Below are 26,412 nucleotides of genomic sequence, written 5' to 3'. Positions count from 1 at the left end.
TGGGTTGACATCTGATTGCTCTGTCCAGTGTTCTAGTCTTGGGTCAATACCTGATATTGATTTTCTAACCAAAGAACTCCCTTTAGTGTTTCTTGTAGTTTTAGTTTGGTTTTTTCAAATTCCCTAAACTTTTGTTTATCTGGAAATGTCCTAATTTCACCTTCATATTTGAGAGATGGTTTTGTTGGATATATGATTCTTGGTTGGCAGTTTTTTCCTTCAGTACTTTATATAAGTCATGCCATTGCCTTCTTGCCCGCATGGTTTCTGCCAAGTAGCCTAAGCTTATTCTTATTGAGTCTCCTTTGTAGGTAACTTTTCGTTTATCCCTAGCTGCTCTTAAAATTCTCTCTTTATCTTTGGTTTTGGCAAGTTTGATTATAATATGTCTTGGTGACGTTCTTTTAAATATACCTTATGTGGAGCTCTATGAGCATCTTGGATAGATGTCTTCTTATCTTCCACGATATCAGGGAAGTTTTCTGCCAACAAATCTTCAACAATTCACTCTGTATTTTCTGTTATTCCTCCCTGTTCTGGTACTCCAATCACTCGTAGGTTATTTCTTTTGATAGAGTCCCAAATGATTCTTAAGGTTTCTTCATTTTTTTGAACGATTTTTCTTCAAATATATTGATTTTTCTTCAAATATATTGGTGTCAAGTGCTTTATCTTCAAGGTCACCAATGCTGCGTTCCACTTGCTCAGTTCTGCTCCTCTGACTTTTTATTGAGTTGTCTAATTCTGTAATTTTATTGTTAATCTCCTGTATTTCTGATTGCTGTCTGTCTATGGATTCTTGCAGCTTATTATGTTTTTCATTATTTTCTTGAATAACCTTTTTAATTTCTTCAACTGCCTTATCTGTTAGTTACTTGGCTTGCTCTGTGTATTGCCTGATCTCCTTTCTAATTTCCTTCCTGATGTGTTGAAGAGTTCTGTATATTAATATTTTGAATTCTGCGCCTGATAATTCCAGGAAGGCACCTTCATCCAGAAGTTCCCTTGATTCTTCGTTTTGAGAGCTTGTTGAGGCGATCATGGTCTTTTTCCTTTATGTGACTTGATACTGGCTGTTTTCTCTGAGCCATCTATAAGTTATTGTTTTTGTTTATTTTATGTTTGCTTACTGTTTCCTAGCTTCTTGCTTTGTTTTGTTTTGATATGCCCAAATACGTTGCTTGAGTGAGCTAGCTGTATTATTTTCACTTTTGAAGCTTTGACGTCCTGTCACCAGATGGCTAGAGCTGTTATTGGGTATATCAGTCTAGGAGTCCATTCACTTTTCTTGTATGAATTCAGCTCAGGTGTCCAGATAGCTGATCAAGTGTGTGGTACAGGCTCTGTCTTACAGTCTTAGAGAGGCAGGGGTGTTTGGTGTAGGTAGCAGTATCTTGTTGCAGCATGGGTTCACGCTCTGAACAAGGCAAGGGGCTGAGAATCGTCCCCCAAGTGTCTCCGAGGAAAGTGCGCCCCTCTTCTGTAGAGTGTACAGGTAGGGGGGTGGTTCTGCAGATGGGCCATGGGCACCCAATGTTTTTGGTTGTAAGGACTAGGAGATACAGTTATCCTTGAACCCTTGTCTCGGGTGGCAGGGTAACCTGAGTGGAGCCACCAGTCCTTAGGCCCCTGATGTGGGCAGGTGAGGACCCTGTTTAATAGGCAAAGTGGTGTGAAACATCAAACATCCACCTCTGCACCTCACAGCTGAAACAGTTATAGTCTGTCAACAAGGGCCTATTCTCCTGAAATAGGCCCACACAGGTCCATGCAGTAGGGAAATGTATTCAAAGGCCACGGACCGTTTATGCCTGGACAGGAGCCACTTCTGTCCTTAGCTCCCCAGGTAAGTGGAGCTGGTAAATTATCTTTTCCCCCAATTAACTCCAGGTTCTCAGCAGGGCCTATCTCAGGCCCAGGGAAATCAACAGCCACTGAAGCCGGCTAGGGGGCAGGGGGTGGGTGCGGTAAAATACGTGCAAATACTTAGCTTTTTCTGAGACCGCTGTTCTCTGGTTCCGGAGGTGTGGGTAGGCTATGCGGCTGGCTGCTTCTGCCTGTGGAATGTTCGGCTGAACGCTAGTACCAACCTGCCGCAGCCACTCCTTGGAATGGTGCTGAGGGCGCCCGGCAATTCAGGTCCGGTAACTCCTTTCCGCTTCTGAACCATCTCTTCATCCCCCTGCTTCTCAGTCCATTTTCTAACTTTGACTTTGATGTTCAGGGCCCTTAGTTTGTCTTAAATATAATTGTTTCACTTGTTTTTTCAGATCTTTGTCATAAGAGGGTTTGTAGGAAGTGTTTGGCTATTCCTCCTTCTTGGCCCTGACCCCTAAATGGTCTTTAAAACAGTGATTTAAAAAAAAATTTTTGTGGTGAAAATATACAAAAATCATCTCAACAATTTCTTCATGTGCAATTCAGTGAGATTAATTACATTCTTCAAGGTGTGCAACGATTCTTGCTATACTTTTCTAAATCATTTCACCACCGTTAACATAAATTCAGTGTCCCCTATGCAAAAACACCCTTTTCCCGGCTCTGTCCCACCTCTGATAACTACTACTAATCTTTGGTTTCTATAGATTTGCTTATTTCACATAAGTGAGATATCATTCAATATTTGTCATTTTGTGACTGACTTATTTCACTCAGCATGATGTTTTCAAGGTTCATCCATATAGTGGCATGCCTCAGGACTTCATTTTTCTTTATGGCTGTGTAGCATTCCATTATGTGTCTACACCACATTTTGTTTACCCATTTATCTGTAGATGGACATTTCAGTTTTTAAAGATTTTGGCTGTTGTGAAAAGTGCTGTAGTGAACACTGGTGTACAGGTGTCTGTCTGTGTTCCTGCCTTCATTTCTTCTGGGTGCATACCTAGGACTGGGATTGCTGGGTCATATGTCAGTTCTGTGTTCAACTTTTTAAAGAACCTCCAAATTGTTTTCCACAGTGGCTATACCATTTTACGTTCCCATCAGCAATGGATGAGGGTTCCAGTTTCTCCACAGCCTCGCCAACACCTGTTTTTTTGATCATTGCCATTCCAATAGGAATGAGGTGGCATCTTACTGTAGTTTTGATTTGCATCAATGATGTTGAAAGCAATCTTTTTTTTTTTTGTATTGTGCTTTAAGTGAAAGTTTACAGTTCAAGTCAGTTTCTCATACAAAAACTTATACACACATTGTTATGTGACCCTACTTGTTCTCCCTACAATGTGACTGCACACTCCCTCTCACCATCCTGCATTTCCCGTGTCCATTCAACTAGCTCCTGTCCCCCTCTTCTTACCATCTCACCTCCGGACAGGAGTTGCCCACATAATCTCAAGTGTCTGCTTGAGCTAAGAAGCACACTCTTCACCAGTATAATTTTATGTCTTACAGTCCGTCTAATCTTTGTCTGAAGAGTTGGCTTTGGGAATGATTTTAGTTTTGGGCTAACAGAGAGTCTGGGGGCCATGGCCTGTGGTGTCCCTCTAGTCTCAGTCAGACCATTAAGTCTGGTCTTTTTACGAGAATTTGGGGTCTGCATCCCACTGCTCTCCTGCTCCCTCAGGGGTTCTCTGTTGTGTTCCCTGTCAGGGCAGTCATTGGTTGTAGCTGGGCACCATCTAGCTCTTCTGGCCTCAGGCTGATGTAGCCTCTGGTTTATGTGGCCTTTTCTGCCTCTTGGGCTCGTAATTACCTTGTGTCCTTGGTGTTCTTCATTCTCCTTTGATCCAGGTGGGTTGAGACCAATTGATGCATCTAAGAAGGCCGCTTGCTAGTGTTTAAGACCCCAGGCGCCTCACTCCAAGGTGGGATGCAGAATGTTTTCTTAGTAGATTTTATTATGCCAATTGACTTAGATGTCCCCTGAAACCAAAAGTAATCATTTTTAATGGCTGTTTTCCTTTTTAAGGCAGTTAGGTTGTTTAAAACTTTTCACTTTTATAAATAATGCTATGGTTTCATCCTCAGGCAAATATACTTGTGTATATATCTGGTTATTCCTTTATGAAAGGCTAAATTTCTAGGAATGGAATTACGGGTAGTTCCCTACATACGGTGTATTCGCTGTGTAACAAACCGTGCTTAAGACTGTCCCTTTTCTTGTACATCTTGTTGTTATTAATATGCACTACATATAAAGTTGCATTGCATAATTTGCTGATGTTATCATTCTCAGATGTTCACTTGCAGATGTTCAATTTTATGATTTATTATTCTAAACACTACCATATAGATTTAGTTTTCTAAACTAAAGCAGCAGCTTCAATTACTTGGAAACATGGACCAAACGCTGATCCTTTTGCTAAAGTTGGTAGGCAGATTTGAGAAGTAGTGAGGTGTTATGATGCAATATATGAAGAAAAAAAGAAAAGGACCATAAGACAACTCTCACTAATTTCCTGACTAGAAAGGCTGTCCCCATTCAGAAGTATAATCCATATGATCCAGAACCTTCCGCAAATGGAGTTATTACTGCAGCTGACAAAATGCCAACATCATTCAACCAATTTTTTTTATGTATGTATATATTAAAATATACCTGAAAGTTTATATGTAATGTTTCTAACCCCCAAAGACAAAGATTGGATTTATAAAGACAACTGATAATAAAAGACAATAATGCTGAAAAATAAAAAAAAAAAAAAAAGAGAGAGAGAGAGATATTCAACTTAGGTCAGAACCAATTTAAAACAGAGTCATTGGAACCGAACTCCGTTGTGAGTTGGGGACTACCTGCGCTTAGTTAAAGGATAAAAACATGTTTAAGGCTCTTGCTGGATATTGCCTAATTGTTTTTCAGAAAACTTGTCCCTATTTTCCTATGAACTCACCAGCTATAGGTATTATTTTTAGAAATTGTATATATATGATATTCATTTTTTCTCTAAACATCAAACATAAGTATTTTCTCATACCTTAATTTTTTTTTCAGAAATTCAATTTTAGATGACCGTAATATTATATTGTATGTTCTGCTTTTTACTCACTTCATTCCTTGCTTTTTTCCTCTGGAGTCGATATTATGCTCAGCTCTTCCATTCTTATGTATTGCTTTTCCTGATATAGTTTGATTTCCCAATATAAAAATCTCTCAAAAAATTTCTCCTTTCTGGAATTTTGAGGAAATGTTCTCAAGCCCTTCTCCAAATCCCAGCTTCAGAAACGTAAATCTACCAGGACCACTTTCTAAGTGAAACATATAAATTTTGGGGAAGACAGCATAAATGGAGTACTTAGGAAAAGTTGAGTGGTTATCTTAAAGCTGGTGTGTATTTGATGGGTGGAATCTGGCTTATAGACATGTTTTGTTTAGCCTGCAGAGTGTTTTAAAAATTTTAAGCCAATATTGAGGAATCAGGAGATTTTCATATAATAAACTTGCATTTTTCACTTCCCTTGAAAAATCAGCCTTTCTGGCAGCACTGGGCCGGTAGACCCACATGGCAGTAACCAGCTGCAGTGGAGCAGCTGCTCCATTCGAGCGGGCAGGCCCCTCCACTCTATCACAGTTTCTACTATTTATTGTTACTCTAATTTTTATCAGTATTAATTTTATACCTAGCCCACTTTACCTCTGTAAATTCTCTGCCTGGTACTGTAGACCTTTCATTTCCTGCCTTTTCATAGCAGCGTTGTTGGCCTCTCATGGTCAGAGCAGTTAGTGGCTTATTTTAGCTGTACGCAGCCATTGAGAAGCAAACTTGATTCATACCAAGTGAGTCTAATCTTAAAGTCCACCTCTTCTTCCCACTATAATCACAGGCCATTGGGAAAAGACTAACGGGTTAATTCTTAGCATCTTCTGTGACTCACTGAAAAATCTTAGCTCTGCTACTCAAACAGATTTTGTTGGCATGTTGAAATATATGTGTCTGTCTCTGTGTAGTTCCACTTTAGCAAGGAAATTGTGTTACTTTTCTGCCAGATTTTGGATTCCACAGTTGATGAGGTCAGTTTACCATTGCAGATGCTGCCTCCCTCCACCTCTCCAGAAGGTAAAATATACTGGAAAAAAGAGGCCCAAGGTTCTCAAGCTGTAAAAAAAAAAAAGCCCAGCCAACCAAAAGATTTCAAAAATTGGTAGTCTTTCCCCTAGTGGAAAGGAATCAGGAACAGACAAGGTGTACACACATACACACACACACACGCACACACACACACACGCTTGAAAAACAGTACCACTGTTACTAAGGGAAATTTGACAGGCATCCATTTCCTCCTTTGACCCTACGACAACCCCCTAGAGCATACACAGTAGGCATTGGCCCTGCTTTATAGGTGAGGACACTAAAGGACTTTGTAAGTGTCCTTCTATTCAGATTGACAGTGTGGGCCGCTGGACTCTATTCCTGACCATGTCACTAGTATTTCCTTTGATCAGGGACAGGCAGTCTTTTGGGGTTTCAGGTTTTTTCCCCTCGTTTGTAAAGTGAAAGAGTTGGACTAGGTATCTCCTGTGCTTGGTTTTTTGACTTTAAAAGCATGAACCTTATTTTTTAGGCCTGAGGAGAACTTTTTAAGGGCAGGGCTGTTGTCTTATTTACCCCTAGAATGTTTCGGGGAATGAGTGAAAATGTGGCTTAGATCAAGGTAAAAACAAAAACAAATAAACAAACAAAGAAAATACTGATATAATTGTCTACATAAAATTTAAAGACATCTTTAATGGAAAACACCATAAACAAATTTGTTGTTAGGTACCCTCAAGTCGATTGTGACTCTTAGCCACCCTCTGTACCAAAGAACGAAACACTGCCCAGTCCTGTGCCATCCTTAAAATTGTTGTTATGCTTGAGCCCATTGTTGCAGCCACTGTGCCAATCCATCTCTTTGAGGGTCTTCCTCTTTTCTGCTGACCCTGTACTCTGCCAAGCATGATGTCCTTCTCCAGGGACTGATCCCTCCTGATAACATGTCCAAAGTGTGTAAGACGCAGCCTCGCCATCCTTGCTTCTAAGGAGCATTCATCCAAGACAGATTTGTTCATTCTTTTGGCAGTCCATGGTATGTATATTCAATATTCTTCTCCAACACCACAGTTCAAAGGCGTCAATTCTTCTTTGGTTTTCCTTATTCAGTGTCCGGCTTTTGCATGATATGAGTCGATTGAAAATACCATGGCTTGAGTCAGGCCCACCTTAGTCCTCAAGGTGACACCTTTGCTTTTCAACACTTTTAAGAGGTCTTTTGCAGCTGATTTGCCCAATGCAGTGCATCTTTTGATTTCTTGACTGCTGCTTCCATGGGCATTGATTGTGGATCCAAGTAAAATGAAATCCTTGACAACTTCAACCTTTTCTGTTTATAGTGATGTTGCTCACTGGTCCAGTTGTGAGGATTTTTGTTTTCTTTATGTTGAGGTGTAATCCATGCTGAAGGCTGTAGTCTTTGATCTTCATCAGTAAGTGCTTCAAGTTCTCTTCACTTTCGGCAAGCAAGGTCATGTCATCTGCATAACACAGGTTGTTAATGAGTCTTCTTCCAATCCTGATACCCTGTTATTGTTCATCTAGTCCAGCTTCTCAGATTATTTGCTCAGCATACAGATTGAATAGGTATGGTGAAAGGATACAACCCTGACACATGCCTTTCCTGACTTTAAACCACTCAGTATCCCCTTGTTCTGTCTGAACAACTGCCTCTTGATCTATATACGGGTTCCTCACGAGCACAATTAAGTGTTCTGTAATTCCCATTCTTCGCAGTGTTATCCATAATTTGTTATGATCCACAGAGTCGAATGAATACCTTTGCATAGTTGATAAAACACAGGTAAATATCTTTCTGGTATCCTCTGCTTTCAGCCAGGATCCATCCATCTGACATCAGCAATGATATCCCTGGTTCCACTTCATCTTCCGAATCCAGCCTGAGTTTCTGGCAGTTCTCTGTCGATATACTGCTGCAGCCACTTTTGAGTGATCTTCAGCAAAATTTTGCTTGTGTGTGGTATTAATGATATTGATCAATAATTCCCACATTCGGTTGGATCACCTTTCTTGGGAACAGGCATAAATATGGATCTCTTCCAGTCAGTTGGCTGGGTCTTCCAAATTTCTTGGCATAGACTAGTGAGCACTTCCAGCATTGCATCCATTTTTTGAAACATCTCAATTGATAGTCCATCAATGCCTGGAGCCTTGCTCTTCGCCAGTGCCTTCAGTGCAGCTTGTACTTCCTCCCTTAGCACTGTCGGTTCCTGATCATATGCTACCTCTTGAAATGGTTGAAAGTCAACTAATTCTTGTTGGTATACTGACTCTGTATATTTCTTCCATCTTCTTTTGATACTTGCTGCGTCGTTTAATGTTTTCCTCATAGAATCCTTCACTATTGCAACTGGAGGCTTGAATTTTATCTTTGGTTCTTTCAGCTTGAGAAACGCCGAGCATGTTCTGCCTTTTGATTTTCCTTCTCCAGGTCTTTGCACATGTCATTATAATACTTTGTCTTCTCAAGCCGCCCTTTGAAATCATCTGTTCAGTTCTTTTACTTCATCATTTCTTCCTTTTGCTTTAGCTGTTCGACGTTCGAGGGCAAGTTTCAGAATCTCCTCTGACATCCATCTTGGTCTTTTCTTTCTTTCCTGTCTTTCCAATGACCTCTTGCTTTCTTCATGGATGATGTCCTTGATGTCATTCCACAACTCATCTGGTCTTCGGTCACTAGTGTTCAATGCATCAAAACTATTCTTGAGATGGTCTCTAAATTCAGGTGGGATATACTCAATCAAGGTCATATTTTGGCTCTCGTGGACTTGCTCTGATTTTCTTCAGTTTCAGCTTGAACTTGCATATGAGCAGTTGATGGTCTGTTCCAGAGTCGTCCCTGGCCTTGCTCTGACTGATGATATTGAGCTTTTCCATCGTCTCTTTCCATAGACGTAGTCAATTTGACTCCTGTGTATTCCATCTGATAAGGTCCACGTGTATACTCACCATTTATGTTGGTGAAATGAAGAAGTCGCTGGTCTTGCAAAATTCTATCCTTTGATCTCTGGCATTATTTCTAACACCAAGGTCATGTTTTCCAACTACCGGTCCTTCTTCTTTGTTTCCAACTTTCCCATTCCAGTCACCAGTAGTTATCAATGCATCCTGACTGCACGTTTGACCAATTTCAGACTGCATAAGCTGATAAAAATCTTCAGTTTGTCCATCTTTGGCCTTCGTGGTTGGGGTGTAAATTTGAATAATAGTTGTATGAACTGGTCTTCCTTGTAGGTGTATGGATGTTATCCTATCACTGACTATGTTGTACTTCGGGATAGACCTTGAAATGTTCTTGTTGATGATGAATGCAACTCCGTTCCTCTTCAAGTTGTCATTCCCAGTATAGTAGACTGTATGATTGTTCTATTCAAAATGGCCAACACCAGTCCATTTCAGCTCATTAATGCCTAGGATATTGATGTTTACGCATTCCATTTCATTTTTGACAATTTGTAATTTTCCTAGATTCATACTTTGTGCATTCCAGGTTCTGATTATTAATGGATGTTTGCAGCTGTTTCTTCTCATTTTGAGTCGTGCCACATCAGTAAATGAAGGTCCCGAAAGCTTTACTCACCCACATCATTAAGGTCTACTCTATTTTGAGGAGGCAGCTCTTCCCCAGTCATGTTTTAAGTGCCTTCCAACCTGGGGGGCTCGTCTCTTGGCACTATATCAGTGTTCTTCTCCTATTCATAAGGTTTTCACTGGATAATTCTTTTTCAGAAGTAGACTGCCAGGTCCTTCTACCTAGTCTGTCTTAGTCTGGAGGCTCAGCTGAAGCCCATCATCCATGGGTGACCCTGCTGGTATCTGAATACTGGTGACGTAGCTTCCAGCATCACAGCAACATGCAAGCCACCACAGTATGTCAAACTGAGAGACACGTGGGGGTAAACAAACAAAAAAAAAAAGTGGGGTAAACAAAGTTATTTTTTTTTAAACGAAGTTACTAAAGGGCAAATGTTAAACTGGAAAAATATTATTTAAAATATGTTTTTACAAAGAGTTTAAAATATTCTTAAGAAATAAGAAAAGGATGAATACCCCAATAGAAAAGTGGGCAAAGATCATGAGGTAGAGATTTACAAAAGAAAAATACACGTGAAGAATATGTACTAAAAAGATGCTCAAATGTAAAATAAACAAAATAAATAAAAACAGAAATGAGATATCACTTATACCTATCATATTGGAAAAAGTTGGAAAGATTGGTTGGGGAAAAGGCTGTCTCATTCGCTGCCAGGAGTGAGTAGGTTGGTACAACTTACTACTTGGCATTTATAGCAAAAGGGGAGCATGTCTGTGTGATGTACAGTTTCATCTTAGAAAAATAATAGAGAGATACTCAGATTTGTCATGAGTAAGCTCATTTAGTTTATTGCAAGGTAGTCATGGCAAGTCACCCAAATCAGACTTCACAACATTCATTTAGAACCAGAGACTCAGCATACACAATTACAATTACAGTGTTGCTCAATGGTTAGAGTCCAGATCTTTAGATTTCAGGCACTTCCATTTAACCAGAAGTTTGGGGAGGAAGGCTTGACTCCGGTGACCAGCAGCAGAGGCTCAGCAGGCTGTCGGTGTTCAGAGAGAGTAAGAGATTAGAGAAAGATCCCTTCGCGCCTGCATTCTCTCAGAGAGTGAGCAAAACTTCAGGGTTTATATATGAAATTCTCACCTTGGCCTCACACGGTGTAAGGTCCACTGTGACGTCAAAGACTAGTATTTTATGTCTTTTCTCCTGGGTTATAGATTAGCCAAGTATCACATTTTTTCTTCAAGCTTAGACATTAGGGAGGTTGTTCAGACTTATGTCTTAAGGCTAGTTTACAAAGATTAACTATGTTATGTCTTCTTTTATCACAGAATGCTAGGTCAAAGTAATCTTAAAGGTTGTTGACCACATTCTTCACATACTTCACGTGCTTCTATGTCTAAGTTCCTAAGTTTTGAAAATAACTTTCTAATGGCTTACAGGTCTCTAATGATTTATAGTTAATGTTAGAGGGCCTCACAAAGATGCACTTATTTCTGTTTCTAAGTTCATATTATGAATGCTTATACATATGTATTTTGAAAGCATAATAGTGACATACCTTTTGGGATTTGAGAGCATACGGAACAGTCTGCTTCTAAGAACTGAGCTTGAGGAAATAGTCTTAGTCATCTAGTGCTGCTGTAACAGAAATACCACAAGTGGATGCCTTTAACAAACAGAAATTTATTTTCTCACTGTTTAGGATGCTAGAAGTCCAAATTCGGGACACTGGCTCTACGGGAGGGTTTTCTCTCTCTTTCGGCTCTGGGGAAAGGTCCTTGTCTCTTCAGCTTGTTTTCTGGTTCCTTGGAGATCTCCATGTGGCTTAGCATCAGTCTTTCCCCATCTCTGCTCACTTGCTCAAAAGAGATAGACTCAAGACACACCCTACACTAATCCTGACTCATTAACGTAACAAAGACAACCCATTCTCAAATGGGATTATAACCACAGGCATAGAGGTTAGGATTTATGACGTATATTTGTGGAGCACAATTCAGTCTGTAACATAGTTGTACAAGGACAAAAAGATTTAAGTGCAAGAATATTCATTGAATCTTTGTCATAATAGTGAAACATAGGTAACCAAAATGTCTTTCAACAGGGTGTTGAATAAATCCAAAAGGTGGTATATAATATCAAGCCATTTTAGATAATGATATTGAGCTACTTTGATAGAAATGGAAAGATGTCCATGATATATTAATTGGGGAAAATGCAGAATTCATGCATAGTACAATAAATTTTGGGGGTTAAAGCTGTATAGAAATTATTTAAAAGGACATATACCAACTTATTAGCAGTAACTGACTAGATGAAATTATGAATGATTTTTGCTTGTTTTGTTTATTTTCAATATCTCTTTTGTGAAGTACATATGTTGCTTTTATAATGGTAAAAGTAGTATGTTTGCACTTATCAGTAGTCTGAGATTTATATCACTTTTAAAGAAATAAAATGTCATGGAACACCCATTGGTGAAATTCAGGGGTACGCAGACTTGGATGAGAAAACAGTTACATGCTGATTGTGCCTGACCTTAACGGAAATTCAGCATTTTCTTCCTCCATGAAGGGAGGTGACAAGCCACAGCCAATGAATCAGAGGCACTTTCTGATCATGTTACGGTGCCGAGCCAGCTCGGAGAGAAGTCTGAGCTCCTCTCTGTGGGAAATGATGGTCACCATCAGACCTACCATTGGCTCTTGCTAATTAATTAACGGCTTAATAAAGACACACATCTCTCAGTATATCATAGATTTATTTGTTAATACTTGATAGTTGCACTTCAAGATAATTGGTTTCCTTTGCAGCCCTGTGTATTTAATTTTATGCATTTAAAAATGTTATTCTGAATGTGATTAATGTGACTGTATTGTACACTTTGTTGTTGTTAGGTGCCGTTGAGTTGGTTCTGACTGATAGTGACCCTATGTACAACAGAACAAAACACTGCCTGGTCCTGTGCCATCCTCAAAATCCTTGCTATGTTTGAGCCCATTGTTGCAACCACTGAGTCAGTCCATCTCATTGAGGGGCTTCCTCTTTTTTTTGCTGACAGTACCAAGCATGCTGTCCATCTCCAGGGACTGGTCTCTCCTGATAACATGTCCAAAGTACTTGAGATGAAGTCTTGCCATCCTTGCTTCTAAGGAGCATTCTGGCAGTACTTCTTCGAAGACACATTGTTCGTTTTTCTGAGTCCATGGTATATTCAATATTCTCCATCAACACTGTAATTCAAAGGCATCGACTCTTCTTCGGTCTTCCTTGGTAATTGTCCATTTTTTGCATGCATATGAGTCGATTGAAAATACCATGGCTTGGGTCAGGTGCACCTTAGTCCTCAAAGTGACATCTTTGCTTTTTAACACTTCAAAGAGTTCTTTTGCAGCAGATTTGCCTGCCCAATGCTCTATGTCACTTGATTTCTTGACTGCTGGTTCCATAGGTGTTGATTATGGATACAAGTAAAATGAAACCCTTGACAACTTCAGTATTTTCTCCATTTATCATGATGTTGTTTATTGGTCCAGTTGTGAGGATTTTTTTCTTCATGTTGAGGTGTGGTCTTTGACCTGAGTAAGTGCCTCCAATCCTGTTCACTTTCAGCAAGCAAGGCTGTGTCATCTGCGTTTCACAGGTTGTTAACGAGTCTTCCTCCAATCCTGATGCCATGTTCTTCTTCATATAGTCCAGCTTTGGGGATTATTTGCTCAGCATACAGACTGAATAAGTATGGTGAAAACATACAACCCCGACACACACCTTTCCTGATTTTAAACCATGCAGTATCCCCTTGTTCTGTTCGAATGACTGCCTCGTGGTCTATCTACAGGTTCCTCATGAACACAATTAAGTGTTCTGAAATTCCCATTTTTTGCAACGCTATCCGTAATTTGTTATGATCCACACAGTCAAATGCCTTTGCGTAGTCAATGAGACACAAGTAAACTTTCTGGTATTCTTTCTGCCAAGATCAATCTGATTGCATGCTTTAAAATGGCTAAAATAGCAAATTTTTGTCATCTGTATTGTACCACAATAAAATTTTAAAAAGAAAAAAAAATCACGGAGCAGATGTGGTTTTGATAATATTGGATAATATCACGTAGAAAAATACTTAGAATTTCTGCTTAGTGCAAGTGTAGGCTGATTATTTGAACTTTCTGGTTATGAATATTTGGTGCGTGTGGTGGTGTTGGTGTGGGAACTTTACCCCTAAAAACTTCAGTATGCATCTCCTGAGAATAAAAACATTATTACACCTGGAAAATCAATTTTGACTTGATGATATTATCTGACATACAGTCCAAGTTTAAGTTTCCCCAATTGTCCTCAAAATGTGGAGTCCCTGGGTGGCAGAAATGATTAAACACTCAACTACTAGCTGAAAGGTTGGCGGTTTGAACCTACCTTAAGGCCCCTTGGAAGAAAGTCCTGGTGATCTGCTTCCTAAAGGCCACAGCTTGAAAACCCTGTGGAACAGTTCTGTTCTGCACACATGGGTTTGCTGTGAGTCGGAATCAACTTGACAGCAACTAACACAACCACCACCTCAAAATGTCTCTTAAAAGCTTACCCCCTCCGCTAGTCCAGGATCCAGTCAAGGTTCATCCATTGCATTTGGTTGTTTTGTCTCTTTCCTCTCTCTTAATCTAGATTCTAGAACAATCTCCCTGCCTTTTGTTCTGTTTTTCACAGCATTGACTTATTTGAAGCATTCAGGCTAGCTGTCTTATAGAATGTTCTGCATTCTAGATCTGCCTGGTTGTTTCCTCATGGTTAAGTTCCAATTAAACATTGTGGCAAGAATGCTGCACAGGTGGCCTATGTTCCCTAACCATCACATCACAGGGCTTATACGAGGAAACCTGTAGAAGCTGGGACCTGTGTAAGGTGGAAATCTGTCAGAGGAGGAAAACTCAAATATTTTCCACTAATAGAGAGCGATAGAGAAGTGGTAAGACTGCACCCTGTCAACAGTGGAAAACATGCAAGACCTGGGAAAACAAGGCAGTGCCGTCGAGTTCCGATCTCACAGGTTTCACTGTATTATCAGATTATCTCACTCTTGGAAGATGCTTGTTATTTTTAATGAATGGGAAGCTCAGTCTCACAGAAGAAAATTTCAGGATATTAAACGTTCCTTTTACTGGACTTTTTACATGTTTCATGCGCACAAAGAATAGGCTTATTAAGAGGATAAAGGCAAAAAATAAAATGTCATCAAGTATTTCATGATCTTCTGAGAATCTCAAATCCTTCCTTTTTTATGGAGAAAGCATAAATATTTGTTCAGTTGCCAGTCTTTATCCCTGCGTTTATAAAAGTAGGCTGGGAATTACAGCATTCTGCTAGTTGCTTTACGTATTGGTTTTTTATCGCCCAAACAAAAATAACCTGGGAAATATGTAAGGCTGTGTTCTGTTTGTGGCATTCTGAAGCCAAAACCGGAACACCTAAACCTACCAGCTGTCCTTCGTACTCTTAACTGTTGGAATAACTTTTCAAAACCTAAGGACATATTCTTTCCTGACATCTGGGGAGTATTAGAACAATTAAAGCTAAATGTATTTGGAGATGTTTTCTCGAAGTATCTTTGCTTTTTTTCCTAAACCTTCAGTTGGACTAACAGAAAATCCAGAGTTTTTTTTGTGTTTTGTTTTTTTTGGGTGACATGACTTTGTCAGCCCTTCTTTCTCTTAGTGGCTCTCTGAGAATAAGAGATTTCGGAGTCCCGCTGAAGCATAAAGTTAACTTGTTTGAACAGGGATCTTTGTGATGACTGTAGGTAGTAACTAGTAATACGGAGCTGTTGACTCTTTTTCAGGGCATCTTTTATGACTAAAACTGTGCCTTGTGGAAATGAGCTTCATAAGTTCCTCATCTGGGACACTGCCGGCCAGGAGCGGGTAAGTACATGCCCACGTTGGCTTTCTAGAGAAAATACGGAGTTCAGTTTCTGAAGATCTCCTTGTGTTATGCAAGATTATTGGTTGCAAGTGACAGAGACCCAGGTTAAAATAAATTAAGCGAAAAAGGAAATGTATTCTTCAGCTATATGAAGATCTAAGGGGTACCTATCGAGTCAGGGCTGAGTTCAAGTCCTCAGACTATATTGTCAGAGGCACCTGTCTCTTTATTCCTATCTCTTTGCTTGCTTGCTTCTAGATTGGCTCCATTTTAGGCAGGCCCGCTCCCTGCTCCCCACAGGTGCCAAGGATGGCCCCATGAGCAGCTCCAGGCTGTGTTCTGCCACCTTAGCAGCCCCACAAAGGAGAGTACCTCTTTCCCACATGTTGCAGCACAAGTCTCAGCACTTTTGGGTTTTCATTGGCCTAGTTTGTGTCACGTGCTCGCCCTTAAACTTAATGCTATACAAGGTTTCGGGGGAACCTGGCGCTCCACCTGAGTGTGCTGGGTAGTATGCTGACCCCTAGAGGTAGGGGGCAGTATCAGCCCCACCTGGACCACAGTGGCGGAAGGTCAGCTTAGTCTCCAAGGAAAACCTTAGTTCTCTAACTAGAAGATGAGAATGGATGATGGATTACCAGGAACAACAGATGACTTCTCTCTTCTTAATTCATTTTATATGCTGGAAATATGCAGAAGATATTTATTTAAGAAACCTGTGTCTTCAGATTTTAAAAAGTGGAATAATGCATACCAACACAAACTGTATCAGGGTATTTGCATAACTAGAGTAGACATCATCAGGATGGGGAGGGATGGCTAGGATGAAGGAGGCACATAACCAACACTTGTCTTCACAAAGAGTTTTCAGCCTCATCCAAACTTTTATCAGAGCTGGTAACTATGTAGAATTGGTTGAACTTCCTCTCCTCTGAGGCAAGCTCAAATGCCACTTTCTTTAGTGACCCTTTTAGAATTTCAGCACTCCTTTGTTTTCCCACCCTACTCTACTTACTTCCTGTCCTCCTAGCAGCCTCATTTTTCTTCATCACTCTCTCACCTTCTAATATACTGTTTAATTCATTTAGTGGTTCTGTTTCTTGTCTGTCTCTCCAAGAAGAAAGAGTCCGGGGTTCAGGATAATTAGTAATTTTAATTATCAGCTCCTAACTCATCAAGTGTTTGCTTATATAATTTTCATTTCATATAAATCCCCTTCTAAATAAAACTTTGACAAGTTCCAGCATTTGCAGATTAAAACATTTTAAAGAATTTTTTATTTTAAATAGGATGAATCTTTTGGCTTACAGATGCTAACGTGGTTACAATGCCTCCTATCTTGCTGCTAAATTGAAAGACAGACGTTTTCACACATAAAGTCACTGCCTGGAGCAACTTTTTACCTGGGTCTACCTTTGGAAATATGACAGATTCAAGGAAGACAATGTTTAGGGATTTTACATCTGGACATACTTGTAGTTGATCTGCTTGTAATTGTTCTGCTGATTTTTTTATTTACACTTAGGCAGAGAGATTTTCTTGCTCCCCTTTTTACTTCTGGCCACAAAACTAGTTGGTTTTCAGCTGCTTTTAATGAGCATAATACATCAATTTGCAAGTAGCTGACTTAGCATCAGTAGCAGCGATACTACCCACTGGTGTTTCCTGAGTGCGTGCTTTTCCGTCTGCTGTTCCGAGCGCCTTATGTGTGTCATATTCTTCTCAGCAACAACACGAAGTAGGGACTGTCATTATCCCCAGGTACAGACGAATTCACTGAGCCACAGAGTGGTGAGTAACTTGCTCAAGATTACACACCTAATAAGGCGTTAAGCTGAGATCTGAATCCAGCCGTCTGGATCCTGAGCTTCATAGTTGTGTTCTGATAAGAAAAATAAAACAGAAGCCATACAGTCGATCATTCTAAATCCCATCACCCAGGTATTTCCACTATTGACAATAGATGGTCATTCTTCAGATATCTATGTGTGTTGATAATTGTGTATCAATGGGATCATGATACTTTTATAATCTGCTGTTTTCACTTGGGAAACCCTGGTGGCATAGTGGTTAAGTGCCATGGCTGCTAACCAAAGGGTCAGCAGTTTGAATCCGCCAGGCACTCCTTGGAAACTCTATGGGGCAGTTCTATTCTGTCCTATACGGTCACTGTGAGTCAGAATCGACTCCACGGCACAGGGTATTTTCACTTGATAACACAGTGTTGATAAGGGGCAGCTTCTTTGTGATCTAAACAGAGTATTTGTCACTTACCTATTCCAACTTAGCTTTCAAGGGATTGACTCCTTTAGAAGAAATTTGGTACTGTGCTAAAATGACTATTGTACTTTGCAGTTTGACCCACTTATCATCTCAAAGCAAATTATTTTTATTGCTTTTCCAAAAATTTGACCTGTCTGTAATTTTTAAAAGCACTAGTATTATATGTACAAGGTGTAACTCCATTGTAGTGATACTTTTTCTTTATGTTTCTGGAAAAGAGAGATTTAGTTTTGGAAAACACTTTCAGGTAAATGCTATTGAGAACCTAGGTGATGATTATGGCGATTGTGGAGCAATATTTACAAGGCCTTTTGGCCGTCTGACCTCTAATCCTTGAAGTACTGGGTTAGCGATCCTCAGGTTGTCCTTGTCTGAGTCTCCAGTAATCTCTTCAGCAATGGCAGTTTTTCAGTCATTTGGGCAACTTGTCACCAGCCTTAATTGTGCTTGGAATGATGTCGCCTAATGTTTGAGCTAAAAATAAGACCCCCTGCTGTTTTTCTGCCTATTTCAGTTTATTCTGTCTCATTAATTACTGGAGTCTTGGATTTTATTGTCCCTCCTTATCTTTGTAGAAGTCTGCTCCTGTTTGCTTTAGTTTTCATAATTTTGAGCAATCTCTTTGGATTTATGATTTGACAATATAAAGGCACATATTTTTGTGTCCTCAAAGGGGGATACTGTGTTGCATGTATTAGTTACTCAGTATGTATTTGTTTCTAGGCTGATTGAACCAAGTTCTGCCTAGCACACAGCATTCCAGTTAATGCCCTATTCATTGCCCAGTACTAATTCTATATTTTGTTGGTTGTACCAATTCATACTTTTGAAAAACTACTTTCCCTCTGAGCACTGGAAATATAAAAGCATCCTCCTCCTCCTCCTTCCTCTCTGTGTATGAGCGAGGACTCATTCTTGACATGCTGTTTGAATTTGGCATTCATTCAACCATATATGGTGGACGTATGTATGTGGTCTCATACTTTCAGTGGTTATATGTAATCCATAGAGTGCCTGTGTTAAAAAATTTGTTTTTGTTTAACCATTTTCCAATCGATGTTAAATTCAATTTGTTAGAAGCTTAACATTTTCAAAATTTGTGTATTCAGTTTGTTGTGGCTCTGCAGAGGGATGTGAGAGGAACAAGATCCATTGGTTTGCCATGTTGTAGCGTCAGTGCAGGCTGTGTGGGATTGTTATCCTGTTCTCTGTGAAGGCCGTTATTCCGGTTTCTGCTTGACACTGAGCTAGGAAGAAAACACAGTGGGTCCTCCCATCGCTCGCTCACCTTCTAATCTACTGTTTAATTTATTTAGTGATTCTGTTCCTTGTCTGTCTCTCCAAGAAGTGAGAATCCAGAGTTTAGGATAATTCATAATTTTAATTAGCAGCCCCTGACTAATCAAGTGTTTACCTATGTAAGTTTCATGTCCTGTAAATCCCCTTTTAAAACACCTTCTAAAGGAGACACCTTTGGAGGCGTGTAAGCAGGAACTGCACCCCGTAGTAGTCCATGGAAGAGAAAGGAATTTATCTGCCCAGCTCCTTCCTCCTGTCTCCTGTAGGTCAGTGTTTGTGATGGGTAGGGAAGACTTATGTCCTAATATATCAACAAATCATTCTTTTCCACCAAGATTCCTTTTGATTTCCTTCTGTGTTTTTCGACTTAAATTGAGGAAAATAATACCTGTTTTATTTATCTATTTAATATACTATTAAAAATGTCTTATAGGAAATGGAATCATCTTCTGTGTATGTGTGCTTTCAAATCGCTCAGTTTCTTCTTTAAACACAATCACAATCCATAGGATAGCTACATTGAAAATGTCAATATCTTGGAGGAATTCTAGGCGTCATTATCTTGTTCTGATTCATCAGAGCAACATCATTCTAAGAATCTAACATTGAAGGATTTTCTTATGTGCTAATATAATCTTAACCTTTCATGTTGCTTGAAGTAAGTGTTATAACTGTCTGTCTCTCCTAACAGACTGCCTAAATCATGGTGGTTGTGCATTTTAAATTGTGGTTTCAAATGAACCATAGTCACCAATTCCACAAAGGCTAAATGATGGTTTTGTTATTAGGATAAAAACTCGGTGTTACTGGACAAACACATCTGAGTTGAACAGATTAACTTCTGAAATCAAACTCACTATTTTATACTTTATACAGATGAAATTGAAGAATATGTGTATAGACTGAAAAATAGCCTTCCCTGTCCCCAGTATCTAGCAGGAATTATGTGGCATTGAACATAATGGTAAAAATGACATTATGGAAAAGAGTCACGTAGCAAATGATATAATTTACTACTACTATCCTTTTTCTGTTTTTTAATTTGGTAAAACATTGAAAATGAAAGAAATGCGAAGTATGAACAATTGAATGACACTATGTGGGACTGACAAGGAGTCCTGGTGATGTAAAGGTTAAGCGCTTGGCTGTTAACCAAAAGGTTGGCGAATTGAACTCACTCAGCAGCTCCATGGAAGAAAGACCTAGTGATCTGCTCCCATGAAGATAACAGCACAGAAAACCCTATGGGTCAGTCTGCTCTGTTACGTGGGGTTGCAATGAGTCAAAATTCGACTTGACGGCACCCCTCAATGACAACTACACCGCAGGACTGAGTAAGCTGATTTTATCCATATAAGATTGAACTAGCTTAAAATTCTAAGTACCATCTTAAATAAACAAGATTTTATTTAGAATTCAGAACCTTTCATCTTGAAAATTGGCATATGGCTGAGTATGTTCATTCTTTTTATTTTAAATAATCGTATGTGTACAGAAAAGTTGCAAACATGGCTCAGGGACTCTAGTTGAGGTGCTTCAGCCTGGGAACTGTACGTTGGCTTGTGGGGCTCTGCTCCTTATGTGTTCATTCTGGGGCTGGAGCGGCAGCTCTCTGGGGAATGCTCTTCTCATGGCGGTGCAGAAACACAAGAGGGCAAGGGAGCGACAGGAGGTCTCTCAAGGCCTAGGTTTAGAAGAGCACTTCCACCTACATTCCATTGGCCAAAGCAAATTACATGACTGAGCTCAAAGTCAAGAGGTGGAAAAGACACTTGACCTTTAGTGAGAGGAACTGAAAAGTTGTATTGACCTAAATAGGGCATGGATTCATGCAAGAGGGAAGGACTGGTGCTAAGAGTTCAGTCTGCAGGCCCCTGTTGGGCTTCTCTTACTTGGAGGGCCAACTTCTTCCACCGTGAGACTTTTTCAGACATCTCGCCTCCATCTTTCCCCACCGAGCTTTGCTTTTACACAGTCTATGAAATTCCAGCCAAAGCCAAATTCCTGATTTACCTTTTTAAAAACCTGAAACTGTACAGATTGGAGCCCTGGTGGCCCAGTGGTTAAGAGTTCTGTTGCTGACAGAAAGGTGGGCAGTTTGAATCCACCAACTGTGCCTTGGAAACCCTATGGGGCAGTTCTACTCTGTCCTGTAGGGTCTCTCTGAGCCAGAATCGACTTGAGGCAACGGGTTTTGTTGTTGTTGTTGTTGTTGAGGTAATGTTTGACTTTCTACTTAATTACTACCTCTTGACTGAGGTGGATCCCTCTCCATGTTGGAAAATGGTTTATAAAAAGATCCCAACGAAGTAGCTATAGTTGTGGAATTTAGTCTTTCCTTTTTCCTTGGCAAGGGAACTCTTTCCTGTTCATGTCCTCACCCATTCTAGACAAAGCTTTGGACTTGTGAGCTTTTTTTTTTTTTTAATTGCACTTTAGATAAAAGTGTACAGAGCAAACTAGTTCTTCATTAAAGTTAGTACACATATTGTTTTATGACATTGGCTAACAGCCCCACCATATGTCAACACTCTCCCTTGACCTTGGATTCCCATTACCAGCTCTCTTGTCCCCTCCTGCCTTCCAGTCCTTGCCCCCGGGCTGGTGTGCCCCTTTAGCCTCGTTTTGTTTTATGGGCCTGTCGAATTCCCAGCTGAAGGGTGAACCTTGGGAGTGACTTCAGTATTGAGCTAAAAGGGTGTCCAGGAGTCATACTCTCAGAGTTTCTCCAGTCTCTCTCAGGCCAGCAAGTCAGATCTTTCTTTTTGAGTTAGAATTTTGTTCTACACTTTTCTCCAGCTCTGCCCGGGACCCTCTATTGTGATCCCTGTCAGAGCAGTCAGTGGTAGCTGGGTACCATCTAGTTGTACTAGACTCAGTCTCGTGGAGGCAGTGGTAGATGTGGCCCATTAGTCCTTTGGACTAATCTTTCCCTTGTGTCTTTAGTTTTCTTCATTCTCCCTTGCTCCTGAAGGGGTGAGACCACTGAAGGGTCTTAGGTGGCTGCTCACAGGCCTTTAAGACCCCAGATGCTACTCACCAAAGTAGAATGTAGAACACTTTCTCTGTAAACTATGTAATGCCAATTGAGCCAGATGTTCCCAGAGACCATGGTCCCCACAGCCCTCAGCCCAGCAGTTCGGCCCCTCAAGAAGTTTGGATGTGTTTATGGAGCTTCCATGACCCTGCCTTGTACATGTTGTGCTGGCTTCCTCAGTATTGTATACTGTTTTACTCTTCACCAAAGCCACCACCCATCAGTTGTCTATTTAGTGTTTTTCCATCCCCACCCCTCAGCTCCCTTGTAACCATCAAAGACCATTTCTTTTTGTGTGCAAACCTCATGAGTGTTTACAGTAGTGGTCTCATACAATATTTGTCCTTTTGTGATTGACTTATTTCATTAAGCATAATGCCCTCCAGATTCATCCATGTTATGAGATGCTTCACGGATTCATCATTGTTCTTTATCATTGCATAAGCTTTTGTCTGAATGTTCGGTAGAATTCTCCAGTGAAACCGTCTGGGCCAGGGCTTTTTTTTGTTGTCGTTTTTTTTCTTTCTAATTACCTTTTCAATCTCTTGATATGGGTCTGTTCAGATTTTCATCATCATTATGTGTTAGTTTGAGTAGGTAATGTGTTTATAAAAATTTGTCCATTTCCTCTGGGTTTTTAAATTTGTTGGAATATATGTTTTCATAATACTCTGTTATGATCCTTTTTATTTCAGTTGAGTCTGTTGTAATGTCCCCCATTTTATTTCTTATTTGGGTTATTTATGTCTTCTCCTATTTTTCTTTTGTCAGTTTGGCCAGTGGTTTGTCGATTTTGTTGATCCTTTCAAAGAACCAACTTTTAGTTTTGTTGATTCTTTCTATTGTTTTTCTATTCTCTATTTCATTTATTTCTGCCTGATCTTTATTATTTCCTTTCTTCTGGTGGCTGTAGGCTTCTTTTGCTGTTCTCTTTCTATTTGTTCAAGTTGTGTAGCTAATGTTTTGATTTTGTCCTTTTCTTCTTCTTTTTTTTTTAATAATTTTTATTGTGTTTTAACTGAAAGTTTACAAATCAAGTCAGTCTCTCACATATAAGCTTATATACACCTTACTCCATACTCCCACTTACTCTCCCCCAATGAGTCAGCCCGCTCCCTCTTTCCAGTCTCTCCCTTTGTGACCGTTTTGGCAGTTTCTAACCCTCTCTACCCTCCCATCTCCCCTCCAGACAGGAGATACCAATACAGTCTTGAGTGTCTACCTGATACAAGTGGCTCACTCTTCATCGGCATCTCTCTCCAACCCATAGTCCAGTCCCTTCCATGTCTGATGAGTTGTCTTCGGGAATGGTTCCTGTCCCGGGCCAACAGAAGGTTTGGGGACCATGACCGCCGGGATTCTTCTAGTCTCAGGCAGACCATTAAGTCTGGTCTTTTTATGAGAATTTGGGGTCTGCATCCCACTGTTCTCCTGCTCCCTCAGGGCTTCTCTGTTGTGCTCCCTGTCAGGGCAGTCATTGGTTGTGGCCAGGCACCATCTAGTTCTTCTGGTCTCAGAGTGATGTAAGTCTCTAGTTCATGTGGCCCTTTCTATTTCGGGGTCATAGTTATCGTGTGACCTTGGTGTTCTTCATTCTCCTGTGATCCAGGCAGGTTGAAACCAATTGATGCATCTTAGATGGCCACTTGTTAGCATTTAAGACTCCAGACGCCACACTCTAGAGTGGGATGCAGAGTGTTTTCATAATAGAATTATTTTGCCAATTGACTTAGAAGTCATCTTAAGCCATAGTTGCCAAACCCCCGCCCTTGCTTCGCTCACCTTCGAAGCATTCAGTTTATCCCAGAAACTTCTTTGCTTTTGGTCCAGTCCAATTGAGCTGACCTTCCCTGTATTGAGTATTGTTCTTCCCTTGACCTAAAGTAGTTCTTATCTACTAATTAATCAGTAAATAACCCTCTCCCACCCTCCCTCCCTCCCTCCCCACTCTTGTAGCCACAAAGAATGTGTTCTTCTCAGTTTATACTGTTTCTCAAGATCTTATAATAGTGGTCTTACACAATATTTGTCCTTTTGCATCTAACTAATTTCACTCAGCATAATGCCTTCCAGGTTCCTCCATGTTATGAAATGTTTCACAGATTCATCACTGTTCTTTATCGATGCGTAGTATTCCATTGTGTAAGTATTCCATAATTTATTTATCCATTCATCCGTTGATGGACACCTTGGTTGCTTCCAGCTTTTTGCTATTGTAAACAGTGCTGCAATAAACATGGGTGTGCATGTATCTGTTCGTGTAAAGGCTCTTATTTCTCTAGGATATATTCCAAGGAGTGGGATTTCTGGGTTGTATGGTAGTTCTATTTCTAACTTTTTAAGAAAACGCCAGAGAGATTTCCAAAGTGGTTGACCATTTTACATTCCCACCAGCACTGTATAAGAGTTCCAACCTCTCTGCAGCCTCTCCAACATTTATTATTTTATGTTTTTTGGATTAATGCCAGCCTTGTTGGAGTGAGATGGAATCTCATCGTAGTTTTAATTTGCATTTCTCTAATGGCTAATGATCAAAAGCATTTTCTCATGTATCTGTCAGCTGCCTGAATATCTTCTTTAGTGAAGTGCTTGTTCATATCCTTTGCCCACTTTTTGATTGGGTTGTTTGTCTTTTTGTGGTTGAGTTTTAACAGAATCATACAGATTTTAGAGATCAGGCCCTGGTTGGAGATGTCATAGCTGAAAATTTTTTCCCAATCTATAGGTGGTCTTTTTACTCTTTTGGTGAAGTCTTTAGATGAGCATAGGTGTTTGATTTTTGGGAGCTCCCAGTTATCTGGTTTTTCTTCGTCTTTTTTGGTGATGTTTTGTATTCTGTTTATGCCTTGTATTAGGGCTCCTAACATTGTCCCTGTTTTTTCTTCCATGATCTTTATCGTTTTAGTCTTTATGTTTAGGTTTTTGATCCACTTGGAGTTAGTTTTTGTGCATGGTGTGAGGTATGGGTCCTGTTTCATTTTTTTTGCAAATGGATATCCAGTTATGCCAGCACCATTTGTAAAAAAAGACCATCTTTTCCCCAATTAACTGACACTGGGCCTTTGTCAAATATCAGCTGCTCATATGTGGATGGATTTATATCTGGGTTCTCAATTCTGTTCCATTGGTCTATGTGCCTGTTGTTGTACCAGTACCAGGGTGTTTTGACTACTGTGGCTGTATAATATGTTGTAAAATCAGGTAGGGTGAGGCCTCCCACTTTCTTCTTCTTTTTCAGTAATTCTTTACTTGTCCGGGGCTTCTTTCCCTTCCATATGAAGTTGGTGATTTGTTTCTCCATCACTTTAAAAAATGTCATTGGAATTTGGATCAGAAGTGCATCGTATGTATAGATGGCTTTTGGTAGAATAGACATTTTTACTATGTTAAGTCTTCCTATCCATGAGCAAGGTATGTTTTTCCACTTATGTAGGTCCTTTTTAGTTTCTTGCACTAGTACTTTGAAGTTTTCTTTGTATAGGTCTTTTACATCTTTGGTAAGATTTATTCCTAAGTGTTTTATCTTCTTGGGGGCTACTATGAATGTTATCGATTTGGTGATTTCCTCTTTGATGTTCTTTTTGTTCATGTAGAGGAATCCAAGTGATTTTTGTACGTTTATTTTATAACTTGAGACTCTTCCAAACTCTTCTATTAGTTTCAGTAGTTTTCTGGAGGATTCCTTAGGGTTTTCTGTGTTATAAGATCATGTCATCTGCAAATAGAGATAATTTTGCTTCTTCCTTGCCAATCCAGATGCCCTTTATTTCTTTGTCTAGCCTAATTGCTGTGGCTAGGACCTCTAGCACAGTGTTGAATAAGAGTGGTGATAAAGGGCATCCTTGTCTGGTTCCCGTTCTTAAGGGAAATGCTTTCAGGCTCTGTCCATTTAGAATGATGTTGGCTGTTGGCTTTGCATAGATGCCCTTTATTATGTGAGGAATTTTCCTTCAATTCCTATTTTGCTGAGAGTTTTTATCATGAATGGGTGTTGGACTTTGTCAAATGCCTTTTCTGCATCAATTGATAAGATCATGTGATTCTTGTCTTTTGTTTTATTTATATGGTGGATTACATTAGTGGTTTTTCTAATAAACCAGCCTTGCACACCTGCTATAAATCCCACTTGGTCGTGGTGGGTTATTTTTTTGATACGTTGTTGAATTCTATTGGTCAGAATTTTGTTGAGGATTTTTGCATCTATGTTCATGAGGGATATAGGTCTAGAATTTTCTTTTTTTGTGGTGTCTTTACCTGGTTTTGGTATCAGGGATATGGTGGCTTCATAGAATGAGTTAGGTAGTATTCCGTCATTTTCTATGCTTTGAAATACCTTT

At 39.9% G+C, this 26,412-nt stretch overlaps 1 protein-coding gene across 1 annotated transcript in view; it reads left to right on the top strand.

Annotated features, from left to right (window-relative positions):
* RAB31 (RAB31, member RAS oncogene family) overlaps window positions 1-26,412 on the top strand; it is a 266,550-nt gene that overhangs the window by 123,746 nt on the left and 116,392 nt on the right. The window contains exon 3 of the mRNA XM_049900176.1: window positions 15,374-15,455. Coding sequence (XP_049756133.1) covers window positions 15,374-15,455 — 82 coding nt within the window. The remainder of the gene's footprint in view (window positions 1-15,373; window positions 15,456-26,412) is intronic.

This window comes from Elephas maximus, chromosome 11 (assembly GCF_024166365.1).
Source record: "Elephas maximus indicus isolate mEleMax1 chromosome 11, mEleMax1 primary haplotype, whole genome shotgun sequence".
In the NCBI taxonomy this organism is placed as follows: Eukaryota; Metazoa; Chordata; class Mammalia; order Proboscidea; family Elephantidae; genus Elephas; species Elephas maximus.
Note: the sequence above shows the minus strand (reverse complement) of the source record. Positions and strands in the feature narration are given on the sequence as shown.